Source organism: Perca fluviatilis, chromosome 8 (genome assembly GCF_010015445.1).
Source record: "Perca fluviatilis chromosome 8, GENO_Pfluv_1.0, whole genome shotgun sequence".
Taxonomy (NCBI): Eukaryota; Metazoa; Chordata; class Actinopteri; order Perciformes; family Percidae; genus Perca; species Perca fluviatilis.
The window spans coordinates 34,425,034-34,448,289 of NC_053119.1; the positions used below are offsets into that span (position 1 = coordinate 34,425,034).

Sequence of the window (23,256 nt, forward strand, 5' to 3'; positions counted from 1 at the left end):
CTGAGTCATGGTGACCAGAGTTGCCAGTTTTTCATCTCTCATCTCCTCAAGGACACCCAGCAGACCAGCCTTGAAGAACACCTGATCAAACACAAAATAAAAATTAATTTAGAAAGAACTCAGATAGTGAATATTTAACATCCTGTAAAACAAAAACTAAAAACGATTTTCACCTACGCCACATGGTTCAAGGTTTCTAAGGCAAATGTGTTTTATAAATGGCAACATTCAGGCTACTCTATCTCTATAATTAAAATACATTACTTGTTCCTTGGCACCAAACTCTACAATCACGTAAGTAGTTTTGAGATATTCTACTTTATATTAACAGATATCATATATATATAATTAACAGAAAATCAAGCAAACACGCTGGACTGAACAACCTAACCTAACCTCCTCGTTCATTATTCGTCAGTAAAAAAGGGAAAGCGAGGTGTTTACCTTTGTATGTCCGAATTTGTACTCATCATGATTTACATCAATTGACCCAAGCAGTTTCTCTGAAGCCTTCTTGTTGTCAATGAACTGGCCCTCGGGGATGACACTGGCATTCAGTACCTTGTACCTTTTTATGAAAGAAAGAAATGGTCAGTGTGAGCATTTTCTTTTGATAATCTGTATCAAAATTATATTAAAATATCCATTGATACCTCTGCTTGAAGTCAGCGTAGAGGATTCTGCTGGGGAAACCTTTTCTGCAGATTCTGATACCCTCCAGTACACCGTTACACCTGAGCTGGTGGATGACCAGGAAGTTCTCCATCAGACCTGTAAAAAGGACATTTCTTAAAAACAACTTCTGTGAATAAATAGTTAGGCTCTATAATTAAGTAAACCATACCAACAAAACAAATCACTCCTCAAAGTATCTCTTGAGATCATGTTCTCTATGTACCTGGAGTCTTTGACTCATTGGGAATCAGGCAGCGCACAAAGTGAGGATGGGTGCTCCTCAAGTTAGTCATCAGCTTGCCCAAGTTCTCCTGTAGATCCAAGATGGGGAGTTTTTTAATGCATGTAACAACTGTGAGTTTGAGCATGAGTTGAGATACTATATTTAAGATAATTTGCAATGTTAAACCTTACCCTAAACTGTGAAGACACAGTCTGCATAGAACCACCCTTCTTCTTGCCTCCCTTCTTGCCACCAGTTTCTGTTTTTACATAGACATTTTATATAAGAATGTGACAAAATGTACACAAGCACATGATACAGTTAGTTAAAAATATAAAGTGTAACCTAAAAATATGTTTTAGTTTACTGCAGTTACTGTCATACCCTCAACGACAGGAGGGAAGCAGATAGCCAGCACTTTCACTGAGGATTTCATGTAGAGCTGAACGACAGAGTCATTCAGTGGATCCTTGTTCTTTTCAAGCCAGCCAATAATGTTGTAGTCCACGGTACCAGCGTAGTGCACCAGGGAGAAGTGGGCCTCAGCCTTGCCTTTGGCAGGCTTAGGCTTCTCAAATGCTTTGTTTTTGCCAAGGTGCTGGTCATACAGCTTGTTCTTGAAGGATGTGTCTGTGGCCTTGGGGAACATGCACTCCTCTTCAAGGATGGAGAAGATGCCCATGGGCTTGATAAAAGTTGGAAAAGTATGTCATTAAGTGATACATTAAAGTCAAATTAAGAACAATTACCTATAATCACCAAATGACGATATTACCTTTTCAATGAGCTCAATGCAGGCAGCCAAGTCCATACCAAAGTCAATGAACTCCCAGATAATACCCTCCTTCTTGTACTCCTCTTGCTCCAGGACAAACATGGTGTGGTTGAAGAACTGTTGCAGTTTCTCATTGGTGAAGTTAATGCACAGCTGTTCCAAGGTGTTGAACTGTGAGGGGACAAATAATCAGTTTAATCTCATGCAGGCGATGAGAATAATTCTGTCATGAAAAATATCAGCTTCTGAGTTGTTTGAAATTAAGCTTACGTCAAAGATTTCAAAGCCAGCAATATCCAGGACACCAATGAAGTACTGCCTCGCTTGTTTAGTGTCCAACATCTGGTTAATACGAACGACCATCCACAAGAACATCCTCTCATAGATAGCCTTGGCCAGGGCAGTCACTGAATTATTCACCTGAATATTGAAAAGGATGTAAACAAGGATGTGTTTTGAAGTCAGTCAACTGTTTTGTAAAATAATGGATTACTGATATTTTGAACTTTTATCAATACCTAAGATGGTCCTAGACTTATTCTACATTATGCATTCAATGTATAAGTCATTGTAAGTAGTAATTAATTATTATTTTTTATTTTCTATTTTATTTTAGTAAAACTAACATAACTAATCTGTTTTTAAATAGTAGGATATTGATATTCCATGTTTACCTGAGGTACAGTCTGTCCCTTGGTGACATACTCATTTCCGACCTTCACTCTGGGAAAGCACAGAGCCTTGAGCATGTCAGCGGAGTTCAGACCCAGCAAGTAAGCAACCTTGTCAGCCTCTGAAAATAGTTCAGAGATTTCCATCATGATATGAACAGAAACCAGTGTGATTAAGAACTGTATTACTGTTTTTTCCAAGCTATTCACTCTGAGCTGACATTCAGTACTCACCCTCTGTGCCATCAGGCTCAGCCTGCTCCTCACGCTGCTTCTGCTTGAACTTCATGTTACCATGGTGGAGCACAGCACCAGTCAACTTGTAGATGCTCATCTTCTCTTCATTAGTGAAGCCCAGGATATCAATGGCATTCTGAATTCAAAAGAGGTCCACACAAAACAAAATCACTTTTGAAAAATGATGTTGATGTTGATATATTTAATGATTTTTTTTAAGTGAAGATCACTCACATCAGTGGCTTCCAGCTCAACTTTGTCATCAATGCTGGCCACAGTGATCTGACCCATGCTACACATGGGGAAGTCGTAGGGGTTGGTGGTGATGAGTGCCATATCTGGAGATCAAAAAAAATGGTGAAAACGTCAGAACCTTTGTTTTATTTTAAAACAAGTAGGTTAAACAATGTGCAACATCCCATTCTGCTTACCAATCAGCTCAGGTATGTGGCCGGTAAACATCTGGAAGAAGATGTGGTAGCCTCTTTCATCAGGAAGCTGGAATGTCACTCTAGACTTCTCCAGCAGATCTACAAATATTGTTCATAAATTACAGTCTGGCCAATTCTCAATTCCAGTCGTTTGTATGTACTATGAGTATTATTACTTACATGTCTCAATATCAGCACTAGCTAGTTTGCCAGTTGCACCGAAATGGATTCTGATGAATTTACCCTGTTTGGAACAAAGGATTTTTAATGTCCCTCTATAATGGCAATCTGTAACAAGACCTCTCTCATGTGTAGAAATTGTTCCATACTTACAAAACGAGAAGAGTTGTCATTCCTAATAGTTTTGGCGTTACCATAGGCCTCCAGCAGGGGATTGGCTGCAATAATCTGATCCTCCAGTGACCCCTATAATCCAGGTTCAGAATTACAGTCAGAAAATGACTTTATTGTTCCTCCTTGAAAAATATTCAATAGAGGAAGAACCCTGAATTATAATCATACAGTAACATACCTTTGATGTGTCCTTCTTCGGTCCACCAACTGCGATTGTTGCAAAGTACTGGATGACACGCTTGGTGTTCACAGTCTTTCCAGCACCAGATTCTCCACTAGGTATAGACACAGACGTTTAAGAATTTGATCAAGATATTTGACTATGCTAAACAAAGTGTACAAATGTTAATGTAACAAACTCACGTGATCAAGACAGACTGGTTCTCCCTATCTGTTAAAGCAAAAACAAAATAATTAACTATGTTTTACTGCAACAGAAATGTCATATACTGATAAATTCCACATTGTCATGGTAATAACTTACCAGTAAGCATGAACTGAAAAGCGTTGTCAGAGACAGAGAAGATGTGGGGTGGAGCCTCCATACGCTTCTTGCCTCTATAGGCACTTACACATTCAGCATCGTACACTGGGAGCCACTTGTAGGGGTTCACAGTTGCACAGAACAACCCAGAGTAGGTCTGAAAGTGATGATAGAGATTCAACAGTTAACTCTATGTTTCCTCCAAGTTTAGCAATTCACAATAGTTCTCTTTTCTCATTAGGCAGATTGTCTTACGTAGATCATCCATGCTGCATAACGCTCTTTGAGGTTATACAGCACAGAGGCTTCATTGAGATGGGTCATCATGGCCATGTCCTCAATCTTGTCATACTTGGGAGGGTTCATTGGATGGACGTCAGCTTCTTTAACTGTCCTCTCCTGGAATAGGACATTTGTCACAATGAGAACTGATCATATTGATTCTCCTAGTTGACTCTGACTTAATGATACTAACCTCTTTAGTGGTCAGGACTTCGACAGTGACTTTGTCACCATCTTTCTTGAGGATTTTTGCCTTCAAGTACAGCTCCGCCTTATCAGCCACGTAGCAGGCACTCTTGGCATCAAATGGTGCACTTTGAGCCTCAATTCTCTCCTTTTCTGGCTTACGAAGGTAAATGGCAGCTTTGCCATAAATGGCCATTTCCGCGTCCGTACTCATTATGGCAGTTTACTTCTGTGAGGTAATTATAAATAACAGTTTTATTTATATATTTTCTTTAAGCCATGTGACTGAACAGTCCAGAATTACAGAGTTACTCTACCCTATATCCCTATCAAATTGATGTATTTGCATAACCTTTTGAGTTCACCTTAGCTCATTAAAATATTTTAGCTTTTGACGAAATCAGATGAAAAAAATGTTCATACCTGACCCACTTTCTTTCAAAATTCTGATATATTCCACAATCCTGTTGAGAGCGTATCACATATTTTCAGTTGGTGAAAGTATGAAAGCAAGGTTTGTTCATCAAATATGTTAACAATTAATATTTCAAACTAAGTAATACATTGAAATGCTCTAAAGGAGGTACAAGATAAGCTTACCACAAGCTGAAATCTCCTCCAAGGCTCTTTTACCACACACAGCTTCATCCTGTCCTAACTCCTTATATTGAGTGTGCGTTGCTTACACAGCAAAGCTATACATGGATACATGCCAAATGTGGTGTGGATAGCAGACATCGATGGAAACAGGTGTTCCAAGTACATATCTTGTGTTTTGGATTCGAGCCATTAATGCCAGTTTCCCTTTTCCCTTTCTAAATATTTCTTACTTTTTTGACATATCAACATAACAGACATATAATATATACATACATATAATCTTTTAACAGATTTTTATGAGGCTTCTCCAAATTGTTTCTGAACACATCCCAGTGATGAACACAGAATGCTTTTCATCCGAATTAAGTTGCATAGCATCTCACATTTCAGTCATGAGTCATCTAGCATTCCAAACCTATTTTATTATAAAAATGAAGACAATGTGTAACTTTGAATTTAATAATTAATTATATTAACTATTATTAATAATAAAAAATAAATGCAAACTTGAACAACACATTCAGTTTTTATATTTTAGCTCTACTCCACAGAGGCTGAGGGAGGGTCATCCGTTATATAAAATCATTTTTTATTAATTTTGGGCATTTCTGCTTTTATTGGACAGGAAAGCAGAGAGATACGAAAGGGGAGAGAGAGTTGGAAAGACATGCAGGAAACCTGTCACAGGTTGGATTCAAACCCTGGACCTTCAGCATTGACGAATAAACCTCTGCACATGTCCACCTGCTCTACTAACTGAGCTAAACAGCCATGTGATTTTCTTTTTTTACAATAATGGGCCAATCAGACCCAAATAGTACAAGTGCAAAACTGTAAGACATACTAATCAGATCAAATTCACACATGTAGTAATGGATTCTGCTGTAGGAAAGATTTGAGACATTGGGAACTGTGAACTGTTTTGTTATATGTAGACATGTTTTCTTGTTGTGACTGAGAGTTGCCATTGGACTCCATTGCAGCTGCCGTTATTCCGAGTTGAGTACAGCTGTCATCATTCTAAGCAAATGAGTGAGATTAAAATGTTTCAATGGCAACATTCAACATTAAGTTAGGGTAGGCTATGATGCCAGGACATCCCAAAATGTTTGCATATTGGGAGAATGCTCACAAGTTTCCTCCTCCATTATTTTAAATGTTAGTGATCTTAACTGTGTAAGGCATACATTACACTTTTGCCACTTGATGGGAGTTAAAGTAGTGGAAGTGGGTTAGGTAAGTGGGAGTTTAAAATAGCTAATAGTATGTATGCTTTACAAAAACAGCATGCATACTTGTTGATGTAACAGCCAACTAGTTTTTTGAGGAATGCACATTTTTGTATATGTAGTTTGGTTTGTTGTATTTATATTGCTCTGATATAAATTCACAGGAGAAACATTGTGCTTAAAATTACACAGTCATATACTGTAAGACCATTAAATTATTAAAAACATCCCTTGAACCAGAATGGGCTTTTCAGTTGCCTTCTTTCCCTATTCGTTAATTTCAAGAAGTTGGTACAAGTAGATTTCTCAACGTTTTCCACTTTTAGGGCCCATAATTGTCAAAATACCACCGGATCCAGATCTGTCAAGTTTGAGAGTTGTGCACAGCATTTCTTTATTAATTTTTTTTAAAAGCATGAAAGAGAGCTCTTAATGCTCCCTCATCATGCTCTTATAGTCCTTCACCTGGGGCTAACTACCATATCCTTTAGCCTGGTCATCTTTTTTTTCATTTTGTGGTATTTGCAGATTTGTATGTTTAACATGTATTCAGTGGTAAATGGGTTTGATTTATTTTTTGTGTTAAATATCAGTGTAAACTAAATCTATTTGTTTATGAATATACTTCTTGCCACTCTTTACTCCTCAGCTGCATCCAGGCAGTGCATGCACTCACTAGAATCAACAGCTGCTCAAACACTTTACAACCTCACTCTGTCTATTTCAGAGGGTCCCTTAGATCCTCCATTTCCACCTGCTGACTGACTCTTCATCTAGTGGGGGGTTACTTATGTTAATTCCAATATTATCTTTATTTAATGAGTTGTACAACACAGGAAATTCACAGTTTAAACAGTTAGTGGAACACCATAGTTTGATATCAAAGCAGTTAGAGCTAGATCCATACAGCTTGCAATGAGTTAAACAATCCACAGATACTAAATAATAACTAATTCAATATGTATTATATGATGAATGTAAAATTAATTAGAAGTTGTTGTAGCAAAAACTGTTAAGTGCTGCAGACAACATACAGTCCACAGTAAAAATAAAGTGTTTTTTCTACCACGCCCACAGACTTAAATTGGAATCCTTACATTGAATGTGTTTTGCTTAGAAAACAGAAGTTAAATTTGGGACACATATCAAATATGGTCAGGATGACAGCTGTTGCTTATGTGAGCGACACCTGTTGCTAGTATTCATATTATGTTTCAAGTTTCCATCAGCAAAAGGCACATCTTGAATTTGTGATAACCCCTACTCAAAATAGGTAACTTTAATTTATCTTACAGATTGTTTGTTTGATTATTTATATACGTTTTTGAAATCCTAATTATAAAATGAGGCAAAATGCTTTAAAAATAAACTCATTTGAGCAATACTGTTTAAGTTATGCAAGTAGTTTTACAATAATTAAATAATGAAAACAAATAAATACTATTTGTGATTAGGTGTAAGAGATATGCCTGTGGTATTCACACTCATATGCCAAGCTATTAACACTTTAACTGACTCTGCAGACATATCTGCATGACCATTTTTGGCTCCATGCACTGCACCTTGAATGTCAACCTCGTTCCAGTTGCTGGGCAATATCATTTTCAAATGTCACAGTCAATAGTGTTGGAACTTGCAGTGTGAAAAACACTCAGACGATTTCCACTATACATTTTCACCCATTAAAGTGATATGATTTTGTAATTTGTAATCTGAAGAATCTCCTGTGAATATAATTATATGTACATGTATATAGCCTATAAATGTTTTATTTACTTTGGAAATTAAGTGTACCCAATAATCACTCACATCACTAACACTTCCAACTGATCCATAATTACCTTTGAATATATGTTTGTGTGTGCAAGTAGTCAGTGTTTTTTAAGAGGGTCAGGACACTTCAAACAGCTGTTACAGTGCAGCTGCCACAATGTCATATTTGATCAGCTCCTTTACCATATGATACAGTAATATCAAGTCAGGTTCATTCAATGCTTGGCTCTGTGGTGTGCCTGATTTATATAAATATTATTTTTGTATACGATCCAAATAGTTTTTCTCCTGCCTATTTTATTTAATATTTATATCATTGGATTGATATATAACAGGGTTTCTGCGGGGTCTTAAAAAGTCTTACATTTCAAAATAAAAATTTAAGGCCTTAAAAAGTCTTAAATTTGCTGAAATATTGTGTCTAGGTCTTAAATTACTTTTAAACAGGTCTTCATTTTCCTACGTCCATGTAACGCTACCTCTAATGCTCATTGAAATGCTCTCGCAGCGCTTAAGAATGTTGTTTTATAGCTGATGGTCAGCCACTGTGATATCCTACATAGGGATTTCCTGGCGGCACATGCCGCTCACTACAGCGGCATTTGCCTGTGGCCGATGGCATATGCCACTTTTGGTGCTTTTCCATTACATGGTACCTGCTCAACTCACCTTGACTCTACTCGCCTTTTTTGGTTTTCCATTACAAAAAAAAGCGACAGACAGGGGTGTCCTGAACAAACCAGCCATTTTTAAATAGTTTAGCCAGCTGTGTTTTTTTTTTTTTTTGCCTGTGGCATCCAAAAGATTGCGCACAAGTAAGAGCTCATCTTGGATTAGGTAATTAATAATTGTTTTTGGTGACTGTTTTCCAGATTAGGAAAACACATTTGCTTTTTTTCTCCTTGTTTTCTTAACTGCCCATATCGTTCACCTTCACCTCAAATGTTAAGGATATTTTTAGCGGTTTTCATGTCTCAAAAAAAGTGTTATTCAAATCTCACAACTACCTTTGAGGGAAGCAAAGAGATGAAAGTATTACAGACAGAATTTAATATTTACAGTATAATCTTTATTGTTTCGGGATGTATTATTTCATATTATATGATTTAACACAGCGAAACTCTTGTGTGTTTTACTCTGCTGCTTCTTTTCCCTGTAAAAAACACATAAATAATAAAAAATAAGCGATAGGGGACAATAATTGATTGATTGATTGATTGATTTTATATTATTTAAACCTAATGCTTTATAGGGTGAATATAATACTGTAAAGAATCTGCTCTAACATATCTACAGATATACATCAGAGAATAATTGCTTTGTTGGTTATTTTTCACTAAACTGACATATATATTTACCTTGCCAGAGTCACGGCTCTTTGCTCTCAACTTGTTGACCTGGGACTCTGCGATGTCAGCGCGCTCCTCAGCCTCCTCCAGCTCATGCTGCACCTTTCTGCACTTGGACAGATGAGTGTTGGCCTGCTCCTCCTGAAATACAAGACATAGAAAAATATGTAAATGTTCAAAAAGATCCATAGTACTGCATTAAAATAACTATGATATATTGTCAAACTTTCAGTGTTGAAAATGTATATTTTGTCCTTACCGCCTCCTCAGCCTGCCTCTTGTAGGCCTTGACCTTCAGCTGCAATTTGTCAACCAGATCCTGCAGCCTGGCAACATTTTTCTTGTCCTCCTCAGTCTGTAATAAGCAATATAGATTTGCATGTGTATTTTGAATGGTAAATATATTAGGTAGTTTTTGGACTGTACATGGTACCTATCAAAGTGACTGTACCTGATAGGTGAGCTCCTTCACCCTCCTCTCATATTTGCGGACACCCTTAATGGCATCTCCTCCGCGTCTCTGCTCAGCCTCAACCTCTGCCTCCAGTTCACGCACCTTCAAAAACCAAGACAATAAGTATCTGTCTTTCTTTTCCAAAAGTCTTGCTTCAGTTGTGCAAATTCTTAACGTGACTTTCTTACCCTGGACTCAAGTTTCTGGAGCTGCTTCTTGCCACCCTTCATGGCCAGGTTCTCAGCCTCATCCAGGCGGTGCTGCAGGTCCTTAACAGCGACCTCCAGGTTCTTCTTCATCCTCTCCAGGTGAGCGCTGGTATCCTGCTCCTTCTTCAGCTCCTCAGCCATCATAGCAGCCTAGAGGAGGCAACATAAAATGTTAATGAGAAATTTCTTGAAAATATAGTGAGTGAAAGTAAGAACAATTAAAATGTAAACCCACATCAGTGATGGCCTTCTTGGCCTTCTCCTCTGCATTCCTTGCTTCCTGAACAGTGTCATCCACTTCACTCTGGACCTGGACCAGGTCAGCCTCAAGCTTCTTCTTGGAGTTCAGAAGGCTTGTGTTCTAAAAGGCAAAAAAGGCACTTTAGTCATCACATGCCTGATTTTCACATTATTTAATTTTCATTAGATTTTTGAATTATTGAAGAAATGAATGGGCTCGTTCACCTGAGAGTGCAGAAGTCCAACACGCTCACTGGCATCCACCAGCTCCTGCTCAGCAACTTTGCGACTTCTCTCCGTCTGTTCCAGAGCAACTCTAAGCTCCTCGATTTCAGCTACCATCAGACCGTTCCTGCGATCCACCATAGCAGCTTGTTCCTTGAGGTCTTCCTGTGCTCTGACAGCATCATCAAGGTGCAGTTGTGCATCCTAGTGAAAAAATATCAGGACAATATTCACATAAATGCCACAATGTACAGTACTTGCACTGATAATAGTCTGTGCAACAAATCTGTGTCTAACAATACCTTCAGTTGCGCCTGCACATTCCTCAGCTGCTTCTGGGACTCAGCAGCCTGGCGATTGGCGTGGCTCAGCTGAATCTCCATCTCATTCAGGTCTCCCTCCATCTTCTTCTTGATTCTCAGGGCATCGTTTCTGCTCCTGACCTCAGAATCCAGAGTGCTCTGCATGGAGTCAATCACCCTCTGGCTGTTCCTCTTGATCTGCTCCATCTCCTCATCTTTCTCTGCCAGCTTCCTGTCCACCTCACCCTTAATCTGGTTGAGCTCCAGCTGGACACGCAGGATCTTAGACTCTTCGTGTTCCAGAGTTCCCTGATGATATCAAAGAATTAAATATTAATCTTTGCCTTTAAAATATTTTTGTATATTTGTCTATGATTAAGATTTTTTTTCAGAAGATGTCCCCAGAAGAAAATGTACCTCAGCCTCTTCAAGAGCTGTCTGGATCTCAGCCTTCTCGGTCTCCACCTGCTTCTTGGACTTCTCCAGCTCATGGATACTCTTGCCAGTCTCACCAATCTGTTCAGTCAGATCTGAGATCTCCTCTGCAGAGAGATACATGTGTTTTATATTGTTAAGCCTTAGAATTTAAAATATAAACACTTTATTCTAACACAATTGAATACAATGTAAGAAATACAAGGGTTGAATACAATATAAGTGTTACATAATGTAGAACTCACGTTGCAGGTTCTTGTTTTCACGCTTCATGGTCTCCAGCTGATCCAGAGATTCCTCATAAGAGTTCTTCATCTTGAACAGCTCAGTGCTGAGAGAACGAGCCTCCTTCTGGGCTCCCTCGAGCTCTGCCTGACCCTCCTCGTACTTCTGTTTCCACTCTGCCAACACCTGAATAACACCATTCACACTGTTCAGTTGCTTATGTAGCAATATGAGGAAAAACAAATATATATTTAATTGTTTGTATGGCTTGGCCACTCAAATTAAACAATGCTACTTTGTCAAAGTTCCTCTGCTTCTTGTCCAGGTTGGCAGCCAGCCCATTGGCCCTCTCCACATCAATCATGAGGTCCTCCACCTCACTCTGGAGCCTCTGTTTGGTTTTCTCAAGAGAAGCGCACTTGGAATTAACTGCCTCAATCTGCTCCTCAGCCTCCTGAAGACGCTGAGCCAGCTTTTTCCTGTTTGAAAAGGATAAGATTTGTTTTCCACAGAAACTACTTATTTCCAGATATTTTTTCATGAATAAAATACAAATCATTACATAGTTTCAGAACCTAGATGAATATAAGAAAGCACTGCTTAATCTAAAATGTTATTTTCTTAATAAGATACTAAATACAAACAATTGAAAAACCTGTTTAGAACATTTGTTTAAAGCGCCAATATTATGCTCATTTTCAGGTTCATAACTGTATTTTAAGGTTGTACCAGAATAGGTTTACATGGTTTAATTTTCAAAAAACACCATATTTTTGTTGTACTTCACAGCTCTCTCTCACTGCTGCAGATCCTCTTTTTACCTGGTTTCTGTTTTAGCTACAGAGTGAGACCTCTTTTCATCTTCTTCTTCTGTACTATCTTTGATTGCACTCGCACATGCGCAGTAGCTCAGATGTAGAGCATGTCAGCTAGCTAACTCTAGAGACAGTAAAAGAAAGCCTGTTTCTCCAACTTTGGTCAGTTACAAGGCAGGATTAGCTGGGAGACTTCTAAATGAGGGCGCACATGTAAGTAGTTCTTTTGTAGATTATGGTGAACTTGTGTGTGTTGTAGCAGTGCTTTGCTATTGAGAACGACGTAGCATGCTAGCGTTAGCCGGCTAACGCTAGCATTAGCCGGCTAACGCTAACGCTACGAGCTTACGGTTGTGGTTAGCCAGCTCAATCGGCCTCGGACTGTGACGTCACAGTCCAAGGCCGTTTTTGAACAGCTCACTAGGAGACTGAAAGCAGGACACATTCAGAAACCATATCTCACTCAAAACAGCATGGAGGGATATTTTTCAAAGTTTGTATGTGTGTGGAAGCACCAGAGACACAAAAGAACACCCCAAATCCCAGAAAAAGTGTTTTTTTCATAATATGGGCACTTTAAATGCAAGTACTGTATTTGAGTTATTCTAAAATGCTACACTTCTGAACTGGCCATTGAATTGTTTGAATGTTACTCACTTGGATTCCTCAAGCTCCTCAGTTCGCTGGATAGCATCAGTTTCATACTTAGTTCTCCACTGAGCCACCTCACCGTTGGCCTTGGACATTCCACGCTGCAGCTCAGCCTTGGCCTCTTGCTCCTCCTCAAACTGCTCCCTCAGCAGATCACAGTCATGGCGGGCTGATTGCAGTCCATGGGCAAGAGCATTCTTGGCCTGGTGTAAGAAATATGATTAAATTTACAAAATTCCTTAATACCAAACTAATAATACCAATACACACTCACTTAAATGTTTCTTACCTTAACCTCCTCTTCAATCTGTCTTTTCAGCTCCTCAATCTGTTGTGTGAATGCCTGTTTGCCTCTGGTCAGCTGGGAGACAAGAGCTTCTTTCTCTTCAACTTGACGGCTGAACTCACCTTGTGTGAAAGATGTCATGATACATTAGTTTTTGTCATGTTTCTTAATTATATACACAACAGATCATTCAGCTTAAAAGTTTTAGATACCATTTTCTGTCAAGAGACGTGCTTTCTGTGCATTTGAGTCATTGATTTGGCGGACATTTTCATCATTCTTGGTCTTCAGTTCGCTAAGTTGGTCCTCTAGAGTACGGCACATCTTTTCAAGATTTCCCTAATGAGTAAATAGAGATGAGATCAGTGATCAGATTTTATTTATAATATGAATTACATTATTTACTATACTAATTTAGGTAATAACTTAGCATGTAATGCATTGTGTACCTTTGCTTTAGCAACAGCCTCCATGTTGCTGGAGAGGTCATCAATCTCCATCTTGTATTCACTCTTTTCCTTCTCAAGCTTCTGCTTTACACGCTGGAGGTTGTCGATCTGCTCTCCCAGCTCAGCAACGCTGTCAGCCTGCTTCTTGCGAAGAGCAGCAGCAGTGGCTTCATGCTGCAGAGTGGACTCCTCAAGATCACGACGGAGCTTCTGGAACTCGGCTTCACGCTTCTTGTTCATCTCAATCTGAGCAGCAGTGGCACCACCGGCCTCCTCCAGCCTCTCACTGATCTCCTCAAGTTCCCTGGAGAGGTCAGCTCTCTGCTTCTCAACCTTGGCACGAGCAGCACGCTCAGCCTCAATCTCCTCCTCCAGTTCCTCAATACGAGCCTGTTGAATATAGATGTGATGTCTTTCAGTAAACTTTCACTTTTAATACACAAAATTGGAAACACATGCAGAAATGCTATGTGTCACGCGATATGTCACCTGGAGCTCCTTGATCTTCTTCTGAAGCTGAGCACCCAGTGACTGCTCATCTTCAATCTTGCTAAGGAGCTGACTGATTTCAAAGTCCTTCCTGTGAGAATTATAGATAAAGTACATAGAGTTCATGCAGTTGACCACAATTTTTAAAAGAATGGTTGTACAGATTCAAAAATTACTTTACTTTTTGATCTTCTCATCAGACTGCTGCTTGTCATTCTCAAGATCCATGATGGATTCCTGGGCCAGTTTCAGATCACCCTCAAGCTTTCTCTTGGCTCTCTCAAGGTCCATACGGAGCTTCTTCTCTTGCTCCAGAGAACCTTCAAGCTAAGAAATAAAATGCGTTTTTAACCATCACATTCAAGAAGAATCCTGCTTTGCCAATCCAAGAGACTTTGTAAACTTACATCATCCACTTGCTGCTCAAGCTTGGTCTTGGCCTTGGTCAGAGTGTTGACTTTGTCTTCCTCAGCCTGCAGGTCATCAAGAGTCTGCTGATGAGCCTCCTGAAGGGCTTTCTTTTCCTTTGTCAGCTTAGCAATGCTCTCATCCTGAGAGGCCATCTCCTCTGTCAGGTTCTTCACCTAAATGTGCAAGAAAGATCTTGTCTATAAACGGTCATCATTATAATTTTACTTGATCTGATGGACAGATTATTATTTACGAACCTTGTTCTCTGTGGCATGTTTCTCTTTTTCCACTTTGGCCAAGGTAAGCTCCAGGTCATCAATATCCTTCTTGAGCTCAGAGCATTCATCCTCCAGCTTTCTCTTCTTGGCAGTGAGCTCAGCATTGATTTCCTCTTCATCCTCCAGTCTCTCAGTTGTCTCTTTGAGTTTGGCCTCCAGCTGAATCTTACTCTTGATAAGTCCCTCACATCTCTCTTCAGCATCATTGAGATTCTCTGATTCCTAGTTAATTTTCCAAAAATAGATGTTAGGACATTAACATAAAAAAACATGAAAAGCACAACTGTCTGTCGACGTGTACTTACAGATGCTACTTGCAGCTGCAGATCATTCTTCTCCTGCAGAAGGGACACCATCTTCTCCTCCAGTTCCTTCTTCTTGGCCAGGGCAGCAGCCAAGTCAGTTTTCATCTTTTCATAGTTCTCCTTCATAGCTGCCAGCTCCTTCTCAGTTTCAGCACTCTTCAGCAGAGGTTTGATCTTGTAGTACACCTTCATCCATGGCCAGTGTTTGACATTCATGAATGAGCGGACATTGTACTGGATGGTATATATAGCATCCCTGTTGAAAAGAAGTTGCTGTTAGGGAAAAACATATTCTTCATTATTCATTCCATGGCTGTGCACTCAAAATTGTTGTTTTCAACATGCCTCCTCTCTGTCATCTTCACAAACTCTGTTCTCATGAGGTAACCACGGCACAAAGCCTGAGTCATGGTGACCAGAGTTGCCAGTTTTTCATCTCTCATCTCCTCAAGGACACCCAGCAGACCGGCCTTGAAGAACACCTGATCAAAGAGACAATAGAAATTGACTTCATGTCTGCACTGTACACTATTCCAAACATTAAACCAGAAATGACTCAGAGAACATGTACCCCACACAATAATGTGAATGTCTTATATTATTAAGACAACTTTTTAATCTTATCTTATGTATACGTAGCAAAATATCGTAGATAGTGAAACACAATTATTCTAAATGGCTGATGGCAGCTGTGCTTTTTTCTAGGAAACTTCAATCCTGTATGGGCACGTTTACTAGTCTTTTACTATCACTTGGTGCACAAGACAAAACGTAACCTGCCACATGGTGGCACAATTTCTCTATTTCTGTTCTTTACTTATTCAGTGGCCTAATTTGCCATTACAATACATAAAATTGTGTAAGACTTTTTTAAGATACTCTTTTTGTTTAACAGACAAAATACACTCCATTATTGGAAAGTACCCCTGAAGTATATACATGCAATCAAGGGGCTTACCTTGGTGTGTCCGAATTTGTACTCATCATGATTAACATCAATTGACCCAAGCAGCTTCTCTGAAGCCTTCTTGTTGTCAATGAACTGGCCCTCGGGGATGACACTGGCATTCAGCACCTTGTACCTTTTTATGAAAGAGTTAATGTTCAGTGTGAGCATTTTCTTTTAATAATCTATCAAAAAAAATTAAATATCCATTGATACCTCTGCTTGAAGTCAGCATAGAGAATTCTGCTGGGGAAACCTTTTCTGCAGATTCTGATACCCTCCAGCACACCGTTACACCTGAGCTGGTGGATGACCAGGAAGTTCTCCATCAGACCTGTAAAAAATAAATTTCTTAATTACTTCTTTGAATAAATAGTTAGACTCTAAAATTAGGTAAACCATACCAACAAAACAAATCACTCCTCAAAGAATCTCTTCAGATTGTGTTCTCTATGTACCTGGAGTCTTTGACTCATTGGGAATCAGGCAGCGCACAAAGTGAGGATGGGTGCTCCTCAAGTTAGTCATCAGCTTGCCCAAGTTCTCCTGTAGATCCAAAATTGAGTTTTTTAATGCATGTAACAACTGTGAGTTTGAGCATAAGTTGAGATGTTATATTTAAAATAATTTGCAATGTTAAACCTTACCCTAAACTGTGAAGACACAGTCTGCATAGAACCACCCTTCTTCTTGCCTCCCTTCTTGCCACCAGTTTCTATAAGTGTTTTTAAATAGACATGTTATGTTAGAATGTGATATATCATTTACATGAGCAAATGCTACAGTATAACCTTAAAATGTGTTTTAGTTTACTGCAGTTACAATCATACCCTCAACAACGGGAGGATACAGAATAGCCAGCAGTTTCACCGGGGATTTCTGGTACAGCTGAATGACGGACTCATTCAGTGGATCCTTGTTCTTGTCCAGCCAGCCAGCGATATTGTAGTCCACAGTACCGGCGTAGTGCACCAGGGAGAAGTGGGCCTCAATCTTGCCTTTCTTGGGGGGCTTAGGCTTCTCAAATGCTTTGTTTTTGCCAAGATGCTGGTCATACAGCTTGTTCTTGAAGGATGTGTCTGTGGCCTTGGGGAACATGCACTCCTCTTCAAGGATGGAGAAGATTCCCATGGGCTTAAAAAAGTGGGAAGAAGTATTTCATTAAGTGATATATTAAGTCAAATTGAGAACAATCATATATAATTACCACATTAGGTGATTACCTTTTCAATGAGCTCAATGCAGGCAGCCAAGTCCATGCCAAAGTCAATGAAATCCCAGACAATACCCTCCTTCTTGTACTCCTCTTGCTCCAGGACAAACATGGTGTGGTTGAAGAACTGTTGCAGTTTCTCATTGGTGAAGTTAATGCACAGCTGTTCCAAGGTGTTGAACTGTGAGGGGACAAATAATTTGTATAATCTCTCACAGGGCAATAAGAATGATTCTGTCATGAAAAGTATCAGCCTCTGAATTGTTTGAAATAAAGCTTACGTCAAAGATTTCAAAGCCAGCAATATCCAGGACACCAATGTAGAACTGTCTTGCTTGTTTAGTGTCCAAACTCTGGTTAATACGAACGACCATCCACAAGAACATCCTCTCATAGATAGACTTGGCCAGGGCAGGCACTGCGTTCATCACCTGAATAAAAACAAGGATGTGATTTGTTTAAAATCAACCGTCAACCATCTTGTAAAACAATGGAATACTGGTATTTTAAATTTTTCTAATGAAATAAATGGCACAAAAATATGTCAAAATATAAATACACATGTACTACATGTAAATTAAACAGAAGTGATACCAGTTTATGTCAATTACCTGAGGTACAGTCTGTCCCTTGGTGACAAACTCATTTCCGACCTTCACTCTGGGATAGCACAGAGCCTTGAGCATGTCAGCGGAGTTCAGACCCAGCAAGTAAGCAACCTTGTCAGCCTCTGAAAATAGTTTGGAGATTTCCATCATGATATGAACAGACACCAGTGTGATTAAGAACTGTATTACTTTTTTCCCAAGCTATTCACTCTGAGCTAGCATTAAACACTCACCCTCTGTGCCATCGGGCTCAGCCTGCTCCTCACGCTGCTTCTGCTTGAACTTCATGTTACCATGGTGGAGCACAGCACCAGTCATCCTGTAGATGCTCACCTTCTCTTCAGCAGTGAAGCCCAGGATATCAATGGCATTCTGAGTTCAAAAGAGGTCCACACAAACATAATCACTTAAGAAAAATGCACTTAAAAGAGCAGTTTTGACGTTGACATATTTAAATATTTGAAAGTAAAAATCACTCACATCAGTGGCTTCCAGCTCAACTTTGTCATCAATGCTGGCCACAGTGATCTGACCCATGCTACACATGGGGAAGTCGTAGGGGTTGGTGGTGATGAGTGCCATATCTGGAGATCAAAAATAGGGTGAACACATCAGAACATTTGTTTCATATGAAAACAGGTAAAACAATGTGCATCCTCTCAATCTTCTTACCAAGCAGCTCAGGGATGTGGCCAGTCATCATCTGGAAGAAGATGTGGTAGCCTCTTTCATCAGAAAGCTGGTATGTCACTCTGGACTTCTCCAGCAGATCTACAAATATTGTTCATAAATTACAGTCTGACCAATTCTCAATTCCAGTCGTTTGTATTTACTATGAGTATTATTACGTACATGTCTCAATATCAGCACTAGCCAGTTTGCCAGTTGTGCCAAAATGGATTCTGATGAATTTACCCTGTTTGGAACAAAATATTTTGAATATCCCTCCACATTGACAATCTGTAACAAGACTTCTCTCATATGTAGAAATTGTTCCATACTTACAAAACGAGAAGAGTTGTCATTCCTAATAGTTTTGGCGTTACCATAGGCTTCCAGCAGGGGATTGGCTGCAATAATCTGATCCTCCAGTGACCCCTATAATCCAGGTTTAGAATTACAGTCAGGAAATTACTTTATTTTTCCCCCTTGAAAAATATTCTATAGAGGAAGAACCCTGAATTTTAATCATACAGTAACATACCTTTGCGTCGTCCTTCTTCGGTCCACCAACTGCGATTGTTGCAAAGTACTGGATGACACGCTTGGTGTTCACAGTCTTTCCAGCACCAGATTCTCCACTAGGTATAGATATAGATTTATAAGAATTTGATCAAGATATTTGACTATGTTAAACGAAGTAACAAATGTAACAAACTTACGTGATCAAGACAGACTGGTTCTCCCTATCTGTAAATAATAAAAGAAATAATTTACTATGTTTTACATAATACGTTTAACAGAAACCCCTTAATACTGATACATTCTATATTGTTATGGTAATGACTTACCAGTAAGCATGAACTGAAAAGCGTTGTCAGAGACAGAGAAGATGTGGGGTGGAGCCTCCATACGCTTCTTGCCTCTATAGGCAGCTACACATTCAGCATCGTACACTGGGAGCCACTTGTAGGGGTTCACAGTGGCACAGAACAACCCAGAGTAGGTCTGAAAGTGATGATAGAGATTCAACAGTTAACTCTATGTTTCCTCCAAGTTTAGCAATTCACAATAGTTCTCTTTTCTCATTAGGCAGATTGTCTTACGTAGATCATCCATGCTGCATAACGCTCTTTGAGGTTATACAGCACAGAGGCTTCATTGAGATGGGTCATCATGGCCATGTCCTCAATCTTGTCATACTTGGGAGGGTTCATTGGAAAGACTTCATCTTCTTTCACTGTCCTCTCCTGGAATAGGACATTTGTCACAATGAGAACTGATCATATTGATTCTCCTAGTTGACTCTGACTTAATGATACTAACCTCTTTAGTGGTCAGGACTTCGACAGTGACTTTGCCACCATCTTTCTTGAGGATTTTTGCCTTCAAGTACAGCTCCTCCTTATCAGCCACGTAGCACGCACTCTTGGCATCAAATGGTGCACTTTGAGCCTCAATTCTCTCCCTTTCTGGCTTACGAAGGTAAATGGCAGCTTTGCCATAAATGGCCATCTCTGCGTCCGTACTCATGGTGGAAGTTTACTTCTGTGAGGTAATTACATTATATATAATTTTAAATTTAGACATTAAGACTAATGTCTTCTAGCCATATGGCTGGAAAGCCCAGAATTATAGAGTTCAATTCAATAATCAACATATAACTATCAAATTGAGTTCTGGACATCATTACAAGTCAGTAAGTCAAACAACAGCAATCTTAGAATGATGGTTTCTGTTCATATCATTGAACAGTTCCTAAATGCCTGGTGTTGTACTAAACATCAACAATATATCAATACCAAAATATTTTTTACATTTTTACAAGAGACCTTTAGCTTAGTAAAAGCCTTTCAGACCGTCAGACAGATTGTCTATGCTCTAATTTCATTACGTTTCTCTATAATTTACGCACAACATCTGTTGCGTGTATCTCCATCCAGGGAGAGACATTCATGCTCAGTTTTTCTTCCTGAGGTTTATTCCTTTTCCCCCCGTTAAAGGGGTCCAAATTGAAGGTCTGAGGACAGTGTCGTATGCTGTACAGATTGTAAAGCCCCTTGAGACAAATTTGTGATATTAGGTTATATAAATAAAATTGTCTTGGCTTTACTTGGCTGATTGCTGTTACAATTAACACTAGTCGTCATTTTGAGTTTTGTCCTAATTAGATGCAAAACACCCAAGGTCACGGATTAAACACACAAATACTTAAAATAAAAGTTGTACATACCTTATCCTTACCCCTTGTGAAAAGAATGTTGCACTCCACAATCCTATTGAAAACATCATGGGTTAGTCAGTGCAGGAAACAACCTCAAATTAATTGAAAACTCTTGACACATATTACATAGTAGAGATATGTAAAAAAAAAAATAAATAAAAAAAAAAAAAATATATATATATATATATATATATATATATATATATATATATATATATATATATATATAAATTTAATCTTGTGTCAAAGATGCACAGAGTGCATTTAATACATACATTCATTCTTACATGACATTATATTTTGTAAACTAATTTCCAAAATGAGAAATACATCTAAATGGTATGATGCATAGTAGCAGACCACCTCACCACAAGCTTGAACTTCACTGGTCTCCCACCACACTGTGCAAGTCACACACATGGACCCCTTATATTCAGTGTGGTGTGCTTACAAAGCAAAGGTTGAAGCAGACTTGCATGCCAATTATGGTAAGGATGACAGCTGAGTCTTGACGCATTTTTTACTGGTTCTATATTTGGGAGCAGCTTTTGAGTTCTTTTAAAACAGTCACCTATACATTATATTATACATACAGATTATAATAGGAAATGGTGGTGTTGACACATTTTAAGATGAAGATTACCTGATAATTAATTGATTGATTGACATTCTTTAATTTGAGACTATGTTGTGAGATTTTAAATTTATATGAGGAATTTAAAGTGTGTTATCTGACAGACAGCAAATGCATGAAAGGTAGATGAACATTGACATTATGGTCTTAAATTATTTCATGCTTGCCCTTGTTTGGTAATTTCTTTACTCCTAATAAACCTGCTTGTGCTGAGGTGAGTAGAGATGAGATTAGTTTTCATATAGATTAGAGCAACAGTGGTTTTGGTACTTGTTTTGACATGATGTGATGTTGGGCTTAGTTTTTCAAGCTTTTGGCAACCTTTACTGAAAATGCAAGACAAAAGAGCAAAAAATTACTTTTTACACTTTTTTAGTCATGTGAATTGGATTATTATATGGATTATTATGGCAATCTTTGGTGTGCATATGTAAACATACCCAGATATGACGTACTATGTAATATTTTTAATCACTAAGTAAGCAACATTTTATTAAATGTAATTATATTTTTTCAATTGCACATTTATTATTGCCTTTTCTAAACTAATTTAACATGATTTTAACAGAAATGGCAATGTCTCCTGAAATGTAATTTCAATTCATTCAGGCTCTGAGAAGTCTTTGTAAAGGAGATTCAGTCTACATTATAGAATGATTAGGATTAAGCAGTCAGAGTGAGCCAGTTGTCAGCTAACTTGGGGTGCGATGTAGAGCATATGCTATCTTCTGTGAGCCACATTTGTTAGGGGCCCCTCTGTCAAGCTCCATCTTGTAATTTGAGTGGTTTCAAAAATTGCTGTGTGAAGGTGAGAGAAGTGGGCATGTCATCAAAGTGGGAGGGTGCAAATCCTGCCCTGGATTGGTTGACTGTATATTAATTAAGCAAAAGAATGCTTTGACAAAATGCAATATGGCTTTAAAAATTAGGACACATACTGTACAGTAAGTGTTACCAGAAAATCTTACCATGCTTTGAGATTTGCCCTGGATGTCACGCATTGTCTTTTAGTGGACTATTGATATGCAGATATAATTGATTTTTTGATTTAATTTTCAAGCAAATGTACAATTTACACAAGCTACTGTACTGCATGTTAGACAAGAGAGAAACAAAACAGTGAATTAAAATGTTTCAAGTATGGGCTCCTACAATGCTTCTTAGTCCTGTTTTTCATTAAATGTTTAAGAGTATTTTATGTTCAGATGACTGTTTGCCCACCAAGGCGGTTGCAGTGAGCACACAGATGACTGATGTCTCACAGCAAGGCATTCCCCCTTCCAGAGTTTACCTCACTTGGTCATATGTCAGAGCCATGCTATTTAGGCTACTTTGAAAGAAAAAAAAAGATCAAAGCTACTATATTGTTTTCATTATAATTTATGCTCACCAAACATGATGATTATGGAAATAATTACTGCATTCAAACAAGTGACCTTTTAATAACCCAGTCTTGACTGACAAAATCAGCTAATTAATTAAAATATGTGGTGGCTCCTAGTTGTTTCCCTCTAAAGGGACAAAAAACCAAAGAGATGTTTTATCTGCTCATCTTGTACAACGCTCGGCCAGCGCTGAGAGCAAGCCCATGGATCAATCAATTTTGTAATAATCTTGATGTTTATTTGTTTTTATGGGTTCTTTTAATACCTCGCCTAACATTTTGTGTGCTGCATTGCGCCAACTCAATGTCATTAGATACATGTATGTGTCAAAGTCCTGTAAAGGAAGAGAGGTCAGAGGATGCCTGGTGTTGTGGGGGGCGGACATTTGAAGCACAAGGCAGTTGATGAAGCTTCTGAAAAAAGCCAGTCTGCTGACTAGTTACAGTACCAGAGTGATGTGGAAACACTTTTACCATTCATGGTTTAACCTATTTATGTCCACACAAAAAAAAAAAAACATAAAAGGGACAGCTCACAGAAGGG

At 38.7% G+C, this 23,256-nt stretch overlaps 2 protein-coding genes across 4 annotated transcripts in view; both read right to left on the reverse strand.

Moving 5' to 3' along the window:
• LOC120563661 (myosin heavy chain, fast skeletal muscle-like) overlaps positions 1-21,103 on the reverse strand; it is a 66,076-nt gene extending 44,973 nt beyond the window's left edge. The window contains exons 1-39 of one of the 3 annotated variants that reach the window (XM_039808002.1): positions 19,797-20,003; positions 19,577-19,720; positions 19,322-19,478; positions 19,193-19,220; positions 19,015-19,111; positions 18,816-18,908; positions 18,663-18,726; positions 18,483-18,581; positions 18,291-18,394; positions 18,044-18,182; positions 17,814-17,932; positions 17,484-17,633; positions 17,213-17,383; positions 16,820-17,123; positions 16,637-16,704; positions 16,448-16,535; positions 16,206-16,323; positions 16,002-16,125; positions 15,389-15,525; positions 15,044-15,299; positions 14,718-14,960; positions 14,457-14,633; positions 14,231-14,376; positions 14,050-14,140; positions 13,561-13,950; positions 13,324-13,450; positions 13,115-13,233; positions 12,832-13,028; positions 11,655-11,838; positions 11,380-11,545; positions 11,117-11,241; positions 10,700-11,008; positions 10,398-10,601; positions 10,168-10,293; positions 9,912-10,082; positions 9,721-9,825; positions 9,529-9,624; positions 9,279-9,410; positions 8,968-9,073 (exon numbers count right to left, since the gene is read on the reverse strand). In XM_039808002.1, the coding sequence (XP_039663936.1) occupies positions 9,053-9,073; positions 9,279-9,410; positions 9,529-9,624; positions 9,721-9,825; positions 9,912-10,082; positions 10,168-10,293; positions 10,398-10,601; positions 10,700-11,008; positions 11,117-11,241; positions 11,380-11,545; positions 11,655-11,838; positions 12,832-13,028; positions 13,115-13,233; positions 13,324-13,450; positions 13,561-13,950; positions 14,050-14,140; positions 14,231-14,376; positions 14,457-14,633; positions 14,718-14,960; positions 15,044-15,299; positions 15,389-15,525; positions 16,002-16,125; positions 16,206-16,323; positions 16,448-16,535; positions 16,637-16,704; positions 16,820-17,123; positions 17,213-17,383; positions 17,484-17,633; positions 17,814-17,932; positions 18,044-18,182; positions 18,291-18,394; positions 18,483-18,581; positions 18,663-18,726; positions 18,816-18,908; positions 19,015-19,111; positions 19,193-19,220; positions 19,322-19,478; positions 19,577-19,720; positions 19,797-20,003 (5,796 nt within the window). In that variant the 3' untranslated portion in view covers positions 8,968-9,052. Of the gene's footprint in view, positions 1-8,967; positions 9,074-9,278; positions 9,411-9,528; positions 9,625-9,720; positions 9,826-9,911; positions 10,083-10,167; positions 10,294-10,397; positions 10,602-10,699; positions 11,009-11,116; positions 11,242-11,379; positions 11,546-11,654; positions 11,839-12,831; positions 13,029-13,114; positions 13,234-13,323; positions 13,451-13,560; positions 13,951-14,049; positions 14,141-14,230; positions 14,377-14,456; positions 14,634-14,717; positions 14,961-15,043; positions 15,300-15,388; positions 15,526-16,001; positions 16,126-16,205; positions 16,324-16,447; positions 16,536-16,636; positions 16,705-16,819; positions 17,124-17,212; positions 17,384-17,483; positions 17,634-17,813; positions 17,933-18,043; positions 18,183-18,290; positions 18,395-18,482; positions 18,582-18,662; positions 18,727-18,815; positions 18,909-19,014; positions 19,112-19,192; positions 19,221-19,321; positions 19,479-19,576; positions 19,721-19,796; positions 20,019-20,703; positions 20,747-21,062 lie in introns of those variants that run through there. The other 2 variants (XM_039808006.1, XM_039808004.1) reach the window with 2 other exon arrangements.
• LOC120563681 (myosin-13) lies at positions 3,726-4,782 on the reverse strand. Its single transcript, XM_039808038.1, has 5 exons — positions 4,742-4,782; positions 4,326-4,547; positions 4,106-4,249; positions 3,851-4,007; positions 3,726-3,757 (listed from the first exon to the last, which is right to left on the reverse strand). The coding sequence occupies exons 2-5, from the start codon at positions 4,530-4,532 to the stop codon at positions 3,726-3,728; spliced, it is 540 nt and encodes a 179-aa protein (XP_039663972.1). The 5' UTR covers positions 4,533-4,547; positions 4,742-4,782.
• Positions 21,104-23,256: the final 2,153 nt, after the last annotated feature.

Coding starts and splice junctions, on each gene's coding strand:
- LOC120563681 (XM_039808038.1), bottom strand. CDS start 4,532: ATGAGTACGGACGCGGAAATGGCCATTTATGGCAAAGCTGCCATTTAC. Junction 4,250..4,325: donor AAGTCCTGACCACTAAAGAG/GTTAGTATCATT, acceptor GTCCTATTCCAG/GAGAGGACAGTTAAAGAAGC. Junction 3,758..3,850: donor TTTTCAGTTCATGCTTACTG/GTAAGTTATTAC, acceptor TTGCTTTAACAG/ATAGGGAGAACCAGTCTGTC.